The sequence below is a fragment of the Hypanus sabinus genome, chromosome 3 (genome assembly GCF_030144855.1).
Source record: "Hypanus sabinus isolate sHypSab1 chromosome 3, sHypSab1.hap1, whole genome shotgun sequence".
Lineage (NCBI taxonomy): Eukaryota > Metazoa > Chordata > Chondrichthyes > Myliobatiformes > Dasyatidae > Hypanus > Hypanus sabinus.
Genome location: NC_082708.1, coordinates 188,318,596 through 188,335,178, shown reverse-complemented (window position 1 = coordinate 188,335,178; position 16,583 = coordinate 188,318,596). Strand labels below are relative to the sequence as shown.

General features: G+C 61.7%; 1 protein-coding gene across 6 annotated transcripts in view; it reads left to right on the top strand.

Moving 5' to 3' along the window:
* The window catches only part of dysf (dysferlin, limb girdle muscular dystrophy 2B (autosomal recessive)), a 400,698-nt gene that overhangs the window by 212,060 nt on the left and 172,055 nt on the right, over window positions 1-16,583 (top strand). For all 6 annotated transcript variants that reach the window (XM_059965797.1, XM_059965801.1, XM_059965798.1 and 3 more), the window contains one exon: window positions 4,705-4,782. In XM_059965797.1, coding sequence (XP_059821780.1) covers window positions 4,705-4,782 — 78 coding nt within the window. The remainder of the gene's footprint in view (window positions 1-4,704; window positions 4,783-16,583) is intronic.

Sequence of the window (16,583 nt, the reverse complement as noted above, 5' to 3'; positions counted from 1 at the left end):
ACAAGAGATCCATTCAAGCGTCTGATCTGACAGTGGGGTAGAAGCTCTCCTTGAGCCCCGTGGTATGTGTTCTTTAGGCTTTTGTATCATCTGTCCAACGGAGAGTGGAAAAGAAAATCTCTAGGGTGGGTAGAACTCTTTGATTGGGTGGGAAATGTAAGTGTGTGAATGTGTGTCATTGTGTGTGTGAATGTGTGTCGGTGTGTGTGTGAATGTGTGTTGGTGTGTGTGTGAATGTGTGTCGGTGTGTGTGTGTATGTGTGTCATTGTGTGTGTGAATGTGTGTCATTGTGTGTGTGTGAATGTGTGTCGGTGTGTGTGAATGTGTGTCATTGTGTGTGTGAATGTGTGTCATTGTGTGTGTGAATGTGTGTCGGTGTGTGTGTGAATGTGTGTCTGTGTGTGTGTGAATGTGTGTCAGTGTGTGTGTGAATGTGTGTTGGTGTGTGTGTGAATGTGTGTCATTGTGTGTGTGAATGTGTGTCATTGTGTGTGTGAATGTGTGTCATTGTGTGTGTGAATGTGTGTCGGTGTGTGTGTGAATGTGTGTCATTGTGTGTGTGAATGTGTGTCATTGTGTGTGTGAATGTGTGTCGGTGTGTGTGTGAATGTGTGTCATTGTGTGTGTGAATGTGTGTCATTGTGTGTGTGTGAATGTGTGTCGGTGTGTGTGTGAATGTGTGTCATTGTGTGTATGAATGTGTGTCATTGTGTGTGTGTGAATGTGTGTCGGTGTGTGTGTGAATGTGTGTCATTGTGTGTGTGAATGTGTGTCATTGTGTGTGTGAATGTGTGTCTGTGTGTGTGTGAATGTGTGTCGGTGTGTGTGTGAATGTGTGTCATTGTGTGTGTGAATGTGTGTCATTGTGTGTGTGAATGTGTGTCGGTGTGTGTGAATGTGTGTCGGTGTGTGTGAATGTGTGTCATTGTGTGTGTGAATGTGTGTCGGTGTGTGTGTGAATGTGTGTCGGTGTGTGTGTGAATGTGTGTCGGTGTGTGTGTGAATGTGTGTCATTGTGTGTGTGAATGTGTGTCATTGTGTGTGTGTGAATGTGTGTCGGTGTGTGTGTGAATGTGTGTCGGTGTGTGTGTGAATGTGTGTCATTGTGTGTGTGAATGTGTGTCATTGTGTGTGTGAATGTGTGTCGGTGTGTGTGTGAATGTGTGTCATTGTGTGTGTGAATGTGTGTCATTGTGTGTGTGAATGTGTGTCATTGTGTGTGTGTGAATGTGTGTCGGTGTGTGTGTGAATGTGTGTCGGTGTGTGTGTGAATGTGTGTCATTGTGTGTGTGAATGTGTGTCATTGTGTGTGTGAATGTGTGTCTGTGTGTGTGTGAATGTGTGTCGGTGTGTGTGTGAATGTGTGTCGGTGTGTGTGTGAATGTGTGTCATTGTGTGTGTGAATGTGTGTCGGTGTGTGTGTGAATGTGTGTCATTGTGTGTGTGAATGTGTGTCGGTGTGTGTGTGAATGTGTGTCGGTGTGAATGTGTATGAACTGCCTACAAAAAGTATTCACCCCTGCTTGGAAGTTTACATGTTTTCTTATTTTACAAATTGAATCACAGTGGATTTAATTTGGAATTTTTGACACTGATCAACAGAAAAAGACTGTTCTGTGTCAAAGTGAAAACTAATTTCTACAATTTGGTCTAAATTTATTACAATTATTAAACACAAAATAATTGATTGTATAATTACTCACTCCCTTCAAGTTAGTATTTAGTAGATGCACCTTTGGCAGCAATTACAGACATGAGTCTGTGTGGACGGGTCTCAAACAGCTTTGCACATCTGGACACTGCAATTTTCCCCATTCTTCCTTACAGAACTGCTCAGGCTCTGTCAGATTGCATGGGGATCGTGAGTGAACAGTCCTTTTCAAGTCCAGCCACAAATTCTCAATTGGATTGAGGTCTGGACTCTGACTTGGATGTTCCAAGACATTAACTTTGTTGTTTTTAAGCCATTCTTGTGCAGCTTTGGCTTCATGCTTGGGGTCAGTGTCTTGGTAGAGAACAAATCTTCTCCCAAGTTGCAGTTCTCTTGCAGAATGCATTAGGTTTTCCTCCAAAGTTTCCATGCACTTTGCTGCATTCATTTTACCCTCGATCTTCACGAGCCTTCCAGGGCCTGCTGCAGTGAAGCATCCCCACAGCATGATGCAGCCAACACCATACTTCACAGCAGGAATGGTGTGTTTTTGATGATGTGCGCTGTTTGGCTTACACCAGATGTAGTGTTTAGTCTGATGGCCAAAGAACTCAATTTTGGTTTCATCAGATCACAGAACCTTCTTCCAGCTGACTTCAGAGTCTCCCACATTCCTTCTGGCAAACTCTAGCTGAGATTTCATGTGAGTTTTTTCAACAGTGGTTTTCTCTTTGCCACTCTCCCATAAAGCTCTCCCATGAAGCACCCGGGCAACAGTTGTATGCGGAGTCTCTCCCCTCTCAGCCACTGAAGCTTGAAACTCCTCCAGAGTTGTCATAGGTCTCTTGGTGACCTCCCTCACCGGTCCCCTTCTTGCACAGCCAGTCAGTTTTTGATGATGACCTGCTCGAGGCAGGTAGACAGCTGTGCCATATTCTTTCCATTTCTTGATGATTGAGTTAACTGTACTCCAAGGGATATTCAGTGACTTGGAAATTTTCTTATATCTGTCTCTTGACTTGTGCTTTTCAATAATCTTTTTGTGGAAAGAGTTGCTTGGAGTGTTTTTTGTCTTCATGGTGTAGTTTTTGCCAGGATATTGACTCACCAGCAGTTGGACCTTCCAGATACAGGTGTATTTTTACTATAGTCAATCGAATCTCCTTGACTGCACACGGTGATCTCCATTTAACTAATTATGTAACTTCTAAAACCAATTGGCTGCACCAATGTTGATTTGGTATGTCATATTAAAGGAGGTGAATACTTATGCAATCAATTATTTTGTGTTTCATATTTGTAATTAATTTAGATCACATTACAGAGATCTGTTTTCACTTTGACACAAAAGAGTCATTTTCTGTGGATCGGTGTCAAAAAAGGCAAATTAAATATAAATCCACTGTGATTCAATGTTATAAAACAATAAAACACAAAACTTCAGGGGGAAGGGACAGTAATACTTTTCAGAGTGTGTGCGCGCGCGTGTGTGCGTGTGTGTGTGCGTGAGTGTGTGTGCGCGCGTGTGTGCGTGTGTGTGTGTGCGTGTGTGTGTGTGTGTGCGCGCGTGTTTAGTGAACTCAGGAGTGTGTCAGCACGGAGATGGCCAGTTTCCAATGCTGTTCCCTGGTACCCAGTGTTGGGGTCTTTCAGTGTGTGTCTGCAGTGTCGTGCCCGACCTCACCTGTCTCCATGGACACCAGAGACCGAACAGCTCTGCATCCCTGGTGACAGTGATTGAATTCAGCGGCAGGTCTGTTCTGGGATATAAAGTCCCTCAGTAGTGAGTCTGAGGAGGCGGGTAGGGCAGAGAGGGACTGACGGGTGTCTGTGTTAGCACCCTCCCACCCTCTCCTGTCTGTAATCCATCTCCTTCCCATGCTCTGGGGTAAGGACATTCCCTCGCAGACTCCTGGAAGTCTGGAATTCCCAATGCCGGATAGAACATATAATGTTACGGACGGGGCAAGCTCCTTCGGCCCGCAGTATCTGTACTAAACATGAAGCTGAATCAAAGGAAATCTCTTCTGTCTTCACAATGCCCTTAACCCTCCATTCCCTGTATATGACGGTAATCATTGGAGGGTCAGGGGTGGAGAGGGTCAGTAACTTTAAATACCTGGGTATCGTTATCTCAGAATACCTGTCCTGGACCCATCATATAAATATAATTGCAAAGAAAGCACGACAGCGCCTCTATTTCCTCAGGAGTCTGCAGAGAGTCAGCATGTCATCAAAAACCTTGGCTAACTTCTGTAGATATTTGGCTACATTGCTTGGTATGGGAATGCAAATGCCTCTGCGTGGAAAATCCCACAGAAGATGGTGGATTTTGGCCCAATACATCTCAGGTAAAACCCTTCCAACCATTGAGCACATCTACATGAAATGTAGAAAAGCAGCATCCATCGTGAAGAATCCTCACCACCCAGGCCACGGCTGCCATCAGGTAGAAGGTACAGGTGCCTCAGGACTCACACCACCAGGTTCAGGAACAGTTATTACCCCTCAACCATCAGGAAGAAGGTACAGGAGCCTCATGACTCACACCACCAGGTTCAGGAACAGTTATTACCCCTCAACCATCAGGAAGAAGATACAGGAGCCTCAGGACTCACACCACCAGGTTCAGGAACAGTTATTACCCCTCAACCATCAGGCTCTTGAACAAAAGGGTGTAGCTACAACTACTTATGGAGGCTTTCATCTTGTTATTTCATGTTTGTTATTAATTGCTATTTATTTATATTTTCATCTGCACGGTTTTGTTGTCCATTGATCCTGTTTACAGTTACTGTTCTATAGATTTGCTAAGTATGCCCACAGGAAAAAGATTCCCAGGGTTGTGCGTGGTGACATGAATGTACTCTGGTAATAGATTTTACTTTGACTTTGGTGTTTGTATGTCAGACTGTGATGGAGCGAGTCAATGATCTCTACTCTCCTCCCCGACCCCCCGTCCCCTGCTGAGCTCCTCCAACATGTTGTTTGTTGCACCAGATTGCGGCATCTGTGGTCTCCTGTATGACACCATCTCTTGTGCTGTTTTCAGGTGGGACGAGATATCATCTGCGATGTTACATGTACCAGGCCAGGGATCTGATGGCTATGGACAAGGACAGTTTCTCCGGTAGGTTTCACTGTTCAGTACAACTCCCAGATAGGGTCTGCCCCCTCCCATCAGCCCAGTATGGGCAGGGATCTGCCCCCTCCCATCAGCCCAGTATGGGGATCTGACCCCTCCTATGAGCCCAGTACGGGGATCTGACCCCTCCCGTCAGCCCAGTACGGGGATCTGACCCCCTCCCGTGAGCCCAGTACGGGGACCTGACCCCTCCCGTGAGCCCAGTACGGGGATCTGACCCCCTCCCGTGAGCCCAGTACGGGGACCTGACCCCTCCCGTCAGCCCAGTACGGGGACCTGACCCCTCCCGTGAGCCCAGTACGGGGACCTGACCCCTCCCGTGAGCCCAGTACGGGGGACTGACCCCTCCCATGAGCCCAGTACGGGGACCTGACCCCTCCTGTGAGCCCAGTACGGGGATCTGACCCCTCCCATGAGCCCAGTACGGGGACCTGACCCCTCCCGTGAGCCCAGTACGGGGATCTGACCCCTCCCGTCAGCCCAGTACGGGGATCTGACCCCTCCCGTCAGCCCAGTACGGGGATCTGACCCCCTCCCGTGAGCCCAGTACGGGGACCTGACCCCTCCGGTGAGCCCAGTACGGGGACCTGACCCCTCCCGTGAGCCCAGGACGGGGATCTGACCCCTCCCGTAAGCCCAGTACGGGGAGCTGACCCCTCCCGTAAGCCCAGTACGGGGACCTGACCCCTCCCGTGAGCCCAGTACGGGGACCTGACCCCTCCCGTGAGCCCAGTACGGGGACCTGACACCTCCCGTCAGCCCAGTACGGGGACCTGACCCCTCCGGTGAGCCAAGTACGGGGACCTGACCCCTCCCGTCAGCCCAGTACGGGGATCTGACCCCCTCCCGTGAGCCCAGTACGGGGATCTGACACCTCCGGTGAGCCCAGTACGGGGACCTGACCCCTCCCGTGAGCCCAGTACGGGGATATGACCCCTCCCGTGAGCCCAGTACGGGGATCTGACCCCTCCCGTGAGCCCAGTACGGGGACCTGACCCCTCCCGTGAGCCCAGTACGGGGATCTGACCTCTCCCGTGAGCCCAGTACGGGGATCTGACCCCTCCCGTGAGCCCAGTACGGGGATCTGAACCCTCCCGTGAGCCCAGTACGGGGACCTGACCCCTCCCGTGAGCCCAGTACGGGGACCTGACCCCTCCCGTGAGCCCAGTACGGGGACCTGACCCCTCCCGTGAGCCCAGTACGGGGATCTGACCTCTCCTGTGAGCCCAGTACGGGGACCTGACCCCTCCCGTGAGCCCAGTATGGGGACATGACCCCTCCCGTGAGCCCAGTACGGGGATCTGACTTCTCCCGTGAGCCCAGTACGGGGATCTGACCCCTCCCGTCAGCCCAGTACGGGGACCTGACCCCTCCCGTGAGCCCAGTACGGGGATCTGACCCATCCCGTGAGCCCAGTACGGGGATCTGACCCCTCCCGTGAGCCCAGAACGGGGATCTGCCCCTCCCGTGAGCCCAGTACGGGGATCTGACCCCTCCCGTGAGCCCAGTACGGGAACCTGACCCCTCCCGTGAGCCCAGTACGGGGATCTGACCCCTCCCGTGAGCCCAGTAAGGGGACCTGACCCCTCCTGTGAGCCCAGTACGGGGATCTGCCCCCTCCCGTCAGCCCAGTACGGGGATCTGACCCCTCCTGTGAGCCCAGTACGGGGATCTGCCCCCTCCCGTCAGCCCAGTACGGGGATCTGACCCCCTCCCGTCAGACCAGTACGGGGATCTGACCCCTCCCGTGAGCCCAGTACGGGGATCTGACCCCTCCCGTGAGCCCAGTACGGGGATCTGCCCCCTCCCGTCAGCCCAGTACGGGGACCTGACCCCTCCCGTGAGCCCAGTACGGGGATCTGACCCCCTCCCGTGAGCCCAGTACGGGGACCTGACCCATCCCGTGAGACCAGTATGGGGACCTGACCCCTCCCGTCAGCCCAGTACGGGGATCTGACCCCTCCTGTGAGCCCAGTACGGGGATCTGCCCCCTCCCGTCAGCCCAGTACGGGGATCTGACCCCCTCCCGTCAGCCCAGTACGGGGATCTGACCCCTCCCGTGAGCCCAGTACGGGGACCTGACCCCTCCCGTGAGCCCAGTACGGGGATCTGCCCCCTCCCGTGAGCCCAGTACGGGGATCTGACCCCTCCCGTGAGCCCAGAACGGGGACCTGACCCCTCCCGTGAGCCCAGTGCGGGGATATGCCCCCTCCCGTGAGCCCAGTACGGGTATCTGACCCCTCCCGTGAGCCCAGTACGGGGACCTGACCCCTCCCGTGAGCCCAGTAGGGGGATCTGACCCCTCCCGTCAGCCCAGTACGGGGATCTGACCCCTCCCGTCAGCCCAGTACGGGGATCTGACCCCTCCCGTCAGCCCAGTACGGGGATCTGACCCCCTCCCGTCAGCCCAGTACGGGGACCTGACCCCTCCCGTCAGCCCAGTACGGGGATCTGACCCCTCCCGTGAGCCCAGGACGGGGATCTGACCCCTTCCGTGAGCCCAGTACGGGGATCTGACCCCTTCCGTGAGCGCAGTGCGGGGATCTGACCCCTCCCGTGAGCCCAGTGCGGGGATCTGACCCCTCCCGTGAGCCCAGTACGGGGACCTGACCCCTCCCGTGAGCCCAGTACGGGGACCTGACCCCTCCCGTGAGCCCAGTACGGGGACCTGACCCCTCCCGTGAGCCCAGTACGGGGACCTGACCCCTCCAGTGAGCCCAGTATGGGGACCTGACCCCTCCGGTGAGCCCAGTACGGGGACCTGACCCCTCCCGTGAGCCCAGTACGGGGACCTGACCCCTCCCATGAGCCCAGTACGGGGACCTGACCCCTCCCGTCAGCCCAGTACGGGGACCTGACCCCTCCCGTCAGCCCAGTACGGGGACCTGACCCCTCCCGTGAGCCCAGTACGGGGACCTGACCCCTCCGGTGAGCCCAGTACGGGGACCTGACCCCTCCCGTCAGCCCAGTACGGGGATCTGACCCCCCTCCCGTGAGCCCAGTACGGGGATCTGACCCCTCCGGTGAGCCCAGTACGGGGACCTGACCCCTCCCGTGAGCCCAGTACGGGGATCTGACCCCTCCCGTGAGCCCAGTACGGGGATCTGACCCCTCCCGTGAGCCCAGTACGGGGATCTGACCCCTCCCGTGAGCCCAGAACGGGGATCTGACCCCTCCCGTGAGCCCAGTACGGGGATCTGACCCCTCCCGTGAGCCCAGTACGGGGACCTAACCCCTCCTGTGAGCCCAGTACGGGGATCTGCCCCCTCCCGTCAGCCCAGTACGGGGATCTGACCCCTCCTGTGAGCCCAGTACGGGGATCTGCCCCCTCCCGTCAGCCCAGTACGGGGATCTGAACCCCTCCCGTCAGACCAGTACGGGGATCTGACCCCTCCCGTGAGCCCAGTACGGGGATCTGACCCCTCCCGTGAGCCCAGTAGGGGATCTGCCCCCTCCCGTCAGCCCAGTACGGGGACCTGACCCCTCCAGTGAGCCCAGTACGGGGATCTGACCCCCCTCCCGTGAGCCCAGTACGGGGACCTGACCCATCCCGTGAGACCAGTATGGGGACCTGACCCCTCCCGTCAGCCCAGTACGGGGATCTGACCCCTCCTGTGAGCCCAGTACGGGGATCAAGCCCCCCTCCCGTCAGCCCAGTACGGGGATCTGACCCCCTCCCGTCAGCCCAGTACGGGGATCTGCCCCCTCCCGTGAGCCCAGTACGGGGATCTGACCCCTCCCGTGAGCCCAGTACGGGGATCTGACCCCTCCCGTGAGCCCAGTACGGGGATCTGACCCCCTCCGGTGAGCCCAGTACGGGGACCTGACCCCACCCGTGAGCCAGTACGGGGATCTGACCCCTCCCGTGAGCCCAGTACGGGGATCTGCCCCCTCCCGTCAGCCCAGTACGGGGACCTGACCCCTCCCGTGAGCCCAGTACGGGGATCTGACCCCCCTCCCGTGAGCCCAGTACGGGGACCTGACCCATCCCGTGAGACCAGTATGGGGACCTGACCCCCTCCCGTCAGCCCAGTATGGGGATCTGACCCCTCCCGTGAGCCCAGTACGGTTATCTGACCCCTCCCGTGAGCCCAGTACGGGGACCTGACCCCTCCCGTGAGCCCAGTACGGGGACCTGACCCCTCCCGTGAGCCCAGTACGGGGATCTGACCCCTCCCGTGAGCCCAGCACGGGGACCTGACCCCTCCCGTGAGCCCAGTACGGGGATCTGACCCCCCTCCCGTGAGCCCAGTACGGGGACCTGACCCCTCCCGTGAGCCCAGTACGGGGATCTGACCCTTCCCGTGAGCCCAGTACGGGGACCTGACCCCTCCCGTGAGCCCAGTACGGGGATCTGACCCCTCCCTTCAGCCCCAGTACGGGGATCTGACCCCTCCCGTGAGCCCAGTACGGGGATCTGACCCTCCCGTGAGCCCAGTACGGGGACCTGACCCCTCCCGTCAGCCCAGTACGGGGACCTGACCCCTCCGGAGAGCCCAGTACGGGGACCTGACCGCTCCCGTGAGCCCAGTACGGGGACCTGACCCCTCCCATGACCCCAGTACGGGGACCTGACCCCTCCCGTCAGCCCAGTAAGGGGACCTGACCCCTCCGTGAGCCCAGTACGGGGATCTGACCCCTCCCGTGAGCCCAGCACGGGGACCTGACCCCTCCCGTGAGCCCAGTACGGGGATCTGACCCCCTCCCGTGAGCCCAGTACGGGGACCTGACCCCTCCCGTGAGCCCAGTACGGGGATCTGACCCCTCCGTGAGCCCAGTACGGGGATCTGACCCCTCCGGTGAGCCCAGTATGGGGATCTGACCCCTCCTGTCAGCCCAGTACGGGGATCTGACCCCTCCCGTCAGCCCAGTACGGGGATCTGACCCCTCCCGTGAGCCCAGTACGGGGATCTGACCCCTCCCGTCAGCCCAGTACGGGGACCTGACCCCCTCCCGTGAGCCCAGTACGGGGATCTGACTCCTCCCGTGAGCCCAGCGCGGGGATCTGACCCCTCCCGTGAGCCCAGCGCGGGGATCTGACCCCTCCCGTGAGCCCAGTACGGGGACCTGACCCCCTCCCGTGAGCCCAGTGCGGGGATCTGACCCCTCCCGTGAGCCCAGTGCGGGGATCTGACCCCCTCCCTTCAGCCCAGTACGGGGATCTGACCCCTCCCGTCAGCCCAGTACGGGGACCTGACCCCTCTGGTGTCCCAGTACGGGGATATGACCCCTCCGTGAGCCCAGTACGGGGACCTGACCCCTCCCGTGAGCCCAGTACGGGATCTGACCTCTCCCGTGAGCCCAGTACGGGGATCTGACCCCTCCCGTGAGCCCAGTACGGGGATCTGAACCCTCCCGTGAGCCCAGTACGGGGACCTGACCCCTCCCGTGAGCCCAGTACGGGGACCTGACCCCTCCCGTGAGCCCAGTACGGGGACATGACCCCTCCCGTGAGCCCAGTACGGGATCTGACCTCTCCTGTGAGCCCAGTACGGGGACCCTGACCCCTCCCGTGAGCCCAGTATGGGGACATGACCCCTCCCGTGAGCCCAGTACGGGGATCTGACTTCTCCCGTGAGCCCAGTACGGGGATCTGACCCCTCCCGTCAGCCCAGTACGGGGACCTGACCCCTCCCGTGAGCCCAGTACGGGGATCTGACCCATCCCGTGAGCCCAGTACGGGGATCTGACCCCTCCCGTGAGCCCAGTACGGGGATCTGACCCCTCCCGTGAGCCCAGTACGGGGATCTGACCCCTCCCGTGAGCCCAGTACGGGAACCTGACCCCTCCCGTGAGCCCAGTACGGGGATCTGACCCCTCCCGTGAGCCCAGTAAGGGGACCTGACCCCTCCTGTGAGCCCAGTACGGGGATCTGCCCCCCTCCCGTCAGCCCAGTACGAGGATCTGACCCCTCCTGTGAGCCCAGTACGGGGATCTGCCCCCTCCCGTCAGCCCAGTACGGGGATCTGACCCCCCTCCCGTCAGACCAGTACGGGGATCTGACCCCTCCCGTGAGCCCAGTACGGGGATCTGACCCCTCCCGTGAGCCCAGTACGGGGATCTGCCCCCTCCCGTCAGCCCAGTACGGGGACCTGACCCCTCCCGTGAGCCCAGTACGGGGATCTGACCCCCTCCCGTGAGCCCAGTACGGGGACCTGACCCATCCCGTGAGACCAGTATGGGGACCTGACCCCTCCCGTCAGCCCAGTACGGGGATCTGACCCCTCCTGTGAGCCCAGTACGGGGATCTGCCCCCTCCCGTCAGCCCAGTACGGGGATCTGACCCCCTCCCGTCAGCCCAGTACGGGGATCTGACCCCACCCGTGAGCCCAGTACGGGGACCTGACCCCTCCCGTGAGCCCAGTACGGGGATCTGCCCCCTCCCGTGAGCCCAGTACGGGGATCTGACCCCTCCCGTGAGCCCAGAACGGGGACCTGACCCCTCCCGTGAGCCCAGTGCGGGGATATGCCCCCTCCCGTGAGCCCAGTACGGGGATCTGACCCCTCCCGTGAGCCCAGTACGGGGACCTGACCCCTCCCGTGAGCCCAGTAGGGGGATCTGACCCCTCCCGTCAGCCCAGTACGGGGATCTGACCCCTCCCGTCAGCCCAGTACGGGGATCTGACCCCTCCCGTCAGCCCAGTACGGGGATCTGACCCCCTCCCGTCAGCCCAGTACGGGGACCTGACCCCTCCCGTCAGCCCAGTACGGGGATCTGACCCCTCCCGTGAGCCCAGGACGGGGATCTGACCCCTTCCGTGAGCCCAGTACGGGGATCTGACCCCTTCCGTGAGCGCAGTGCGGGGATCTGACCCCTCCCGTGAGCCCAGTGCGGGGATCTGACCCCTCCCGTGAGCCGAGTACGGGGACCTGACCCCTCCCGTGAGCCCAGTACGGGGACCTGACCCCTCCCGTGAGCCCAGTACGGGGACCTGACCCCTCCCGTGAGCCCAGTACGGGGACCTGACCCCTCCAGTGAGCCCAGTACGGGGACCTGACCCCTCCGGTGAGCCCAGTACGGGGACCTGACCCCTCCCGTGAGCCCAGTACGGGGACCTGACCCCTCCCATGAGCCCAGTACGGGGACCTGACCCCTCCCGTCAGCCCAGTACGGGGACCTGACCCCTCCCGTCAGCCCAGTACGGGGACCTGACCCCTCCCGTCAGCCCAGTACGGGGACCTGACCCCTCCCGTGAGCCCAGTACGGGGACCTGACCCCTCCGGTGAGCCCAGTACGGGGACCTGACCCCTCCCGTCAGCCCAGTACGGGGACCTGACCCCCTCCCGTGAGCCCAGTACGGGGATCTGACCCCTCCGGTGAGCCCAGTACGGGGACCTGACCCCTCCCGTGAGCCCAGTACGGGGATCTGACCCCTCCCGTGAGCCCAGTACGGGGATCTGACCCCTCCCGTGAGCCCAGTACGGGGACCTGACCCCTCCCGTGAGCCCAGTACGGGGATCTGACCCCTCCCGTGAGCCCAGTATGGGGATCTGACCCCTCCCGTGAGCCCAGTACGAGGATCTGAACCCTCCCGTGAGCCCAGTACGGGGACCTGACCCCTCCCGTGAGCCCAGTACGGGGACCTGACCCCTCCCGTGAGCCCAGTACGGGGACCTGACCCCTCCCGTGAGCCCAGTACGGGGATCTGACCTCTCCTGTGAGCCCAGTACGGGGACCTGACCCCTCCCGTGAGCCCAGTATGGGGACATGACCCCTCCCGTGAGCCCAGTACGGGGATCTGACTTCTCCCGTGAGCCCAGTACGGGGATCTGACCCCTCCCGTCAGCCCAGTACGGGGACCTGACCCCTCCCGTGAGCCCAGTACGGGGATCTGACCCCTCCCGTGAGCCCAGTACGGGGATCTGACCCCTCCCGTGAGCCCAGAACGGGGATCTGACCCCTCCCGTGAGCCCAGTACGGGGATCTGACCCCTCCCGTGAGCCCAGTACGGGGACCTAACCCCTCCTGTGAGCCCAGTACGGGGATCTGCCCCCTCCCGTCAGCCCAGTACGGGGATCTGACCCCTCCTGTGAGCCCAGTACGGGGATCTGCCCCCTCCCGTCAGCCCAGTACGGGGATCTGAACCCCTCCCGTCAGACCAGTACGGGGATCTGACCCCTCCCGTGAGCCCAGTACGGGGATCTGACCCCTCCCGTGAGCCCAGTACGGGGATCTGCCCCCTCCCGTCAGCCCAGTACGGGGACCTGACCCCTCCAGTGAGCCCAGTACGGGGACCTGACCCCTCCAGTGAGCCCAGTACGGGGATCTGACCCCCTCCCGTGAGCCCAGTACGGGGACCTGACCCATCCCGTGAGACCAGTATGGGGACCTGACCCCTCCCGTCAGCCCAGTACGGGGATCTGACCCCTCCTGTGAGCCCAGTACGGGGATCAGCCCCCTCCCGTCAGCCCAGTACGGGGATCTGACCCCCTCCCGTCAGCCCAGTACGGGGATCTGACCCCTCCCGTGAGCCCAGTACGGGGACCTGACCCCTCCCGTGAGCCCAGTACGGGGATCTGCCCCCTCCCGTGAGCCCAGTACGGGGATCTGACCCCTCCCGTGAGCCCAGTACGGGGATCTGACCCCCTCCGGTGAGCCCAGTACGGGGACCTGACCCCTCCCGTGAGCCCAGTACGGGGATCTGACCCCTCCCGTGAGCCCAGTACGGGGATCTGCCCCCTCCCGTCAGCCCAGTACGGGGACCTGACCCCTCCCGTGAGCCCAGTACGGGGACCTGACCCATCCCGTGAGACCAGTATGGGGACCTGAACCCTCCCGTCAGCCCAGTACGGGGATCTGACCCCTCCTGTGAGCCCAGTACGGGGATCTGCCCCCTCCCGTCAGCCCAGTACGGGGATCTGACCCCCCTCCCGTCAGCCCAGTACGGGGATCTGACCCCTCCCGTGAGCCCAGTACGGGGACCTGACCCCTCCCGTGAGCCCAGTACGGGGATCTGCCCCCTCCCGTGAGCCCAGTACGGGGATCTGACCCCTCCCGTGAGCCCAGTACGGGGATCTGACCCCCTCCCGTGAGCCCAGTACGGGGACCTGACCCCTCCCGTGAGCCCAGAATGGGGACCTGACCCCCTCCCGTCAGCCCAGTATGGGGATCTGACCCCTCCCGTGAGCCCAGTACGGTTATCTGACCCCTCCCGTGAGCCCAGTACGGGGACCTGACCCCTCCCGTGAGCCCAGTACGGGGACCTGACCCCTCCCGTGAGCCCAGTACGGGGATCTGACCCCTCCCGTGAGCCCAGCACGGGGACCTGACCCCTCCCGTGAGCCCAGTACGGGGATCTGACCCCCTCCCGTGAGCCCAGTACGGGGACCTGACCCCTCCCGTGAGCCCAGTACGGGGATCTGACCCTTCCCGTGAGCCCAGTACTGGGACCTGACCCCTCCCGTGAGCCCAGTACGGGGATCTGACCCCTCCCTTCAGCCCAGTACGGGGATCTGACCCCTCCCGTGAGCCCAGTACGGGGATCTGACCCCTCCCGTGAGCCCAGTACGGGGACCTGACCCCTCCCGTCAGCCCAGTACGGGGACCTGACCCCTCCGGAGAGCCCAGTACGGGGACCTGACCGCTCCCGTGAGCCCAGTACGGGGACCTGACCCCTCCCATGACCCCAGTACGGGGACCTGACCCCTCCAGTCAGCCCAGTACGGGGACCTGACCCCTCCCGTCAGCCCAGTACGGGGACCTGACCCCTCCCATGAGCCCAGTACGGGGACCTGACCACTCCCGTCAGCCCAGTATGGGGACCTGACCCCTCCGGTGAGCCCAGTACGAGGATCTGCCCCCTCCCATGAGCCCAGTACGGGGACCTGACCCCTCCCGTCAGCCCAGTACGGGGACCTGACCCCTCCGGTGAGCCCAGTACGGGGATCTGACCCCTCCCGTGAGCCCAGTACTGGGATCTGACCCCTCCCGTGAGCCCAGTACGGGGATCTGACCCCTCCGGTGAGCCATGTATGGGGATCTGACCCCTCCTGTCAGCCCAGTACGGGGATCTGACCCCTCCCGTCAGCCCAGTACGGGGATCTGACCCCTCCCGTGAGCCCAGTACGGGGATCTGACCCCTCCCGTCAGCCCAGTACGGGGACCTGACCCCCTCCCGTGAGCCCAGTACGGGGATCTGACTCCTCCCGTGAGCCCAGTGCGGGGATCTGACCCCTCCCGTGAGCCCAGCGCGGGGATCTGACCCCTCCCGTGAGCCCAGTACGGGGACCTGACCCCTCCCGTGAGCCCAGTGCGGGGATCTGACCCCTCCCGTGAACCCAGTGCGGGGATCTGACCCCCTCCCTTCAGCCCAGTACGGGGATCTGACCCCTCCCGTCAGCCCAGTACGGGGACCTGACCCCTCTGGTGTGCCCAGTACGGGGACCTGACCCCTCCCGTGAGCCCAGTGCGGGGATCTGACCCCTCCCGTGAGCCCAGTGCGGGGATCTGACCCCCTCCCGTCAACACAGTACGGGGACCTGACCCCTCCCGTCAGCCCAGTACGGGGACCTGACCCCTCCGGTGAGCCCAGTACGGGGACCTGACCGCTCCCGTGAGCACAGTACTTGGACCTGACCCCTCCCGTGAGCCCAGTCCGGGGACCTGACCCCTCCCGTCAGCCCAGTACGGGGACCTGACCCCTCCCGTCAGCCCAGTACGTGGACCTGACCCCTCCCGTCAGCCCAGTACGGGGATCTGACCCCTCCCGTGAGCCCAGTACGGGGATCTGACCCCTCCCGTGAGCCCAGTACGGGGACCTGACCCCCTCCCGTGAGCCCAGTACGGGGATCTGACCCCTCCCGTGAGCCCAGTGCGGGGATCTGACCCCTCCCGTGAGCCCAGCTCGGGGATCTGACCCCTCCCGTGAGCCCAGCGCGGGGATCTGACCCCTCCCGTGAGCCCAGCGCGGGGACCTGACCCCTCCCTTCAGCCCAGCACGGGGACCTGACCCCTCCCGTGAGCCCAGTGAGGGTATCTGACCCCTCCCGTGAGCCCAGTACGGGGACCTGACCCCTCCCGTGAGCCCAGTACGGGGACCTGACCCCTCCCGTGAGCCCAGTGCGGGGATCTGACCCCTCCCGTCAGCCCAGTGCGGGGATCTGACCTCCTCCCGTCAGCCCAGTACGGGGATCTGACCCCTCCCGTCAGCGCAGTACGGGGACCTGACCCCCTCCCGTGAGCCCAGTACGGGGACCTGACCCCCTCCCGTGAGCCCAGTACGGGGACCTGACCCCTCCCGTCAGCCCAGTACGGGGACCTGACCCCTCCCGTGAGCCCAGTATGGGGATCTGACCCCTCCCGTCAGCCCAGTACGGGGATCTGACCCCTCCCGTCAGCCCAGTGCGGGGATCTGACCCCTCCCGTGAGCCCAGCGCGGGGATCTGACCCCTCCCGTGAGCCCAGCGTGGGGATCTGACCCCTCCCGTGAGCCCAGCGCGGGGATCTGACCCCTCCCGTGAGCCCAGCGCGGGGATCTGACCCCTCCCGTGAGCCCAGCGCGGGGATCTGACCCCTCCCGTGAGCCCAGCGCGGGGACCTGACCCCTCCCTTCAGCCCAGTACGGGGACCTGACCCCTCCCGTGAGCCCAGGGCGGGGATCTGACCCCTCCCGTGAGTCCAGTACGGGGACCTGACCCCTCCCGTGAGCCCAGTGCGGGGATCTGACCCCTCCCGTGAGCCCAGTACGGGGGCCTGACCCCTCCAGTGAGCCCAGTGCGGGGATCTGACCCCTCCCGTCAGCCCAGTGCGGCGATCTGACCCCCTCCCGTCAGCCCTGTACGGGAAT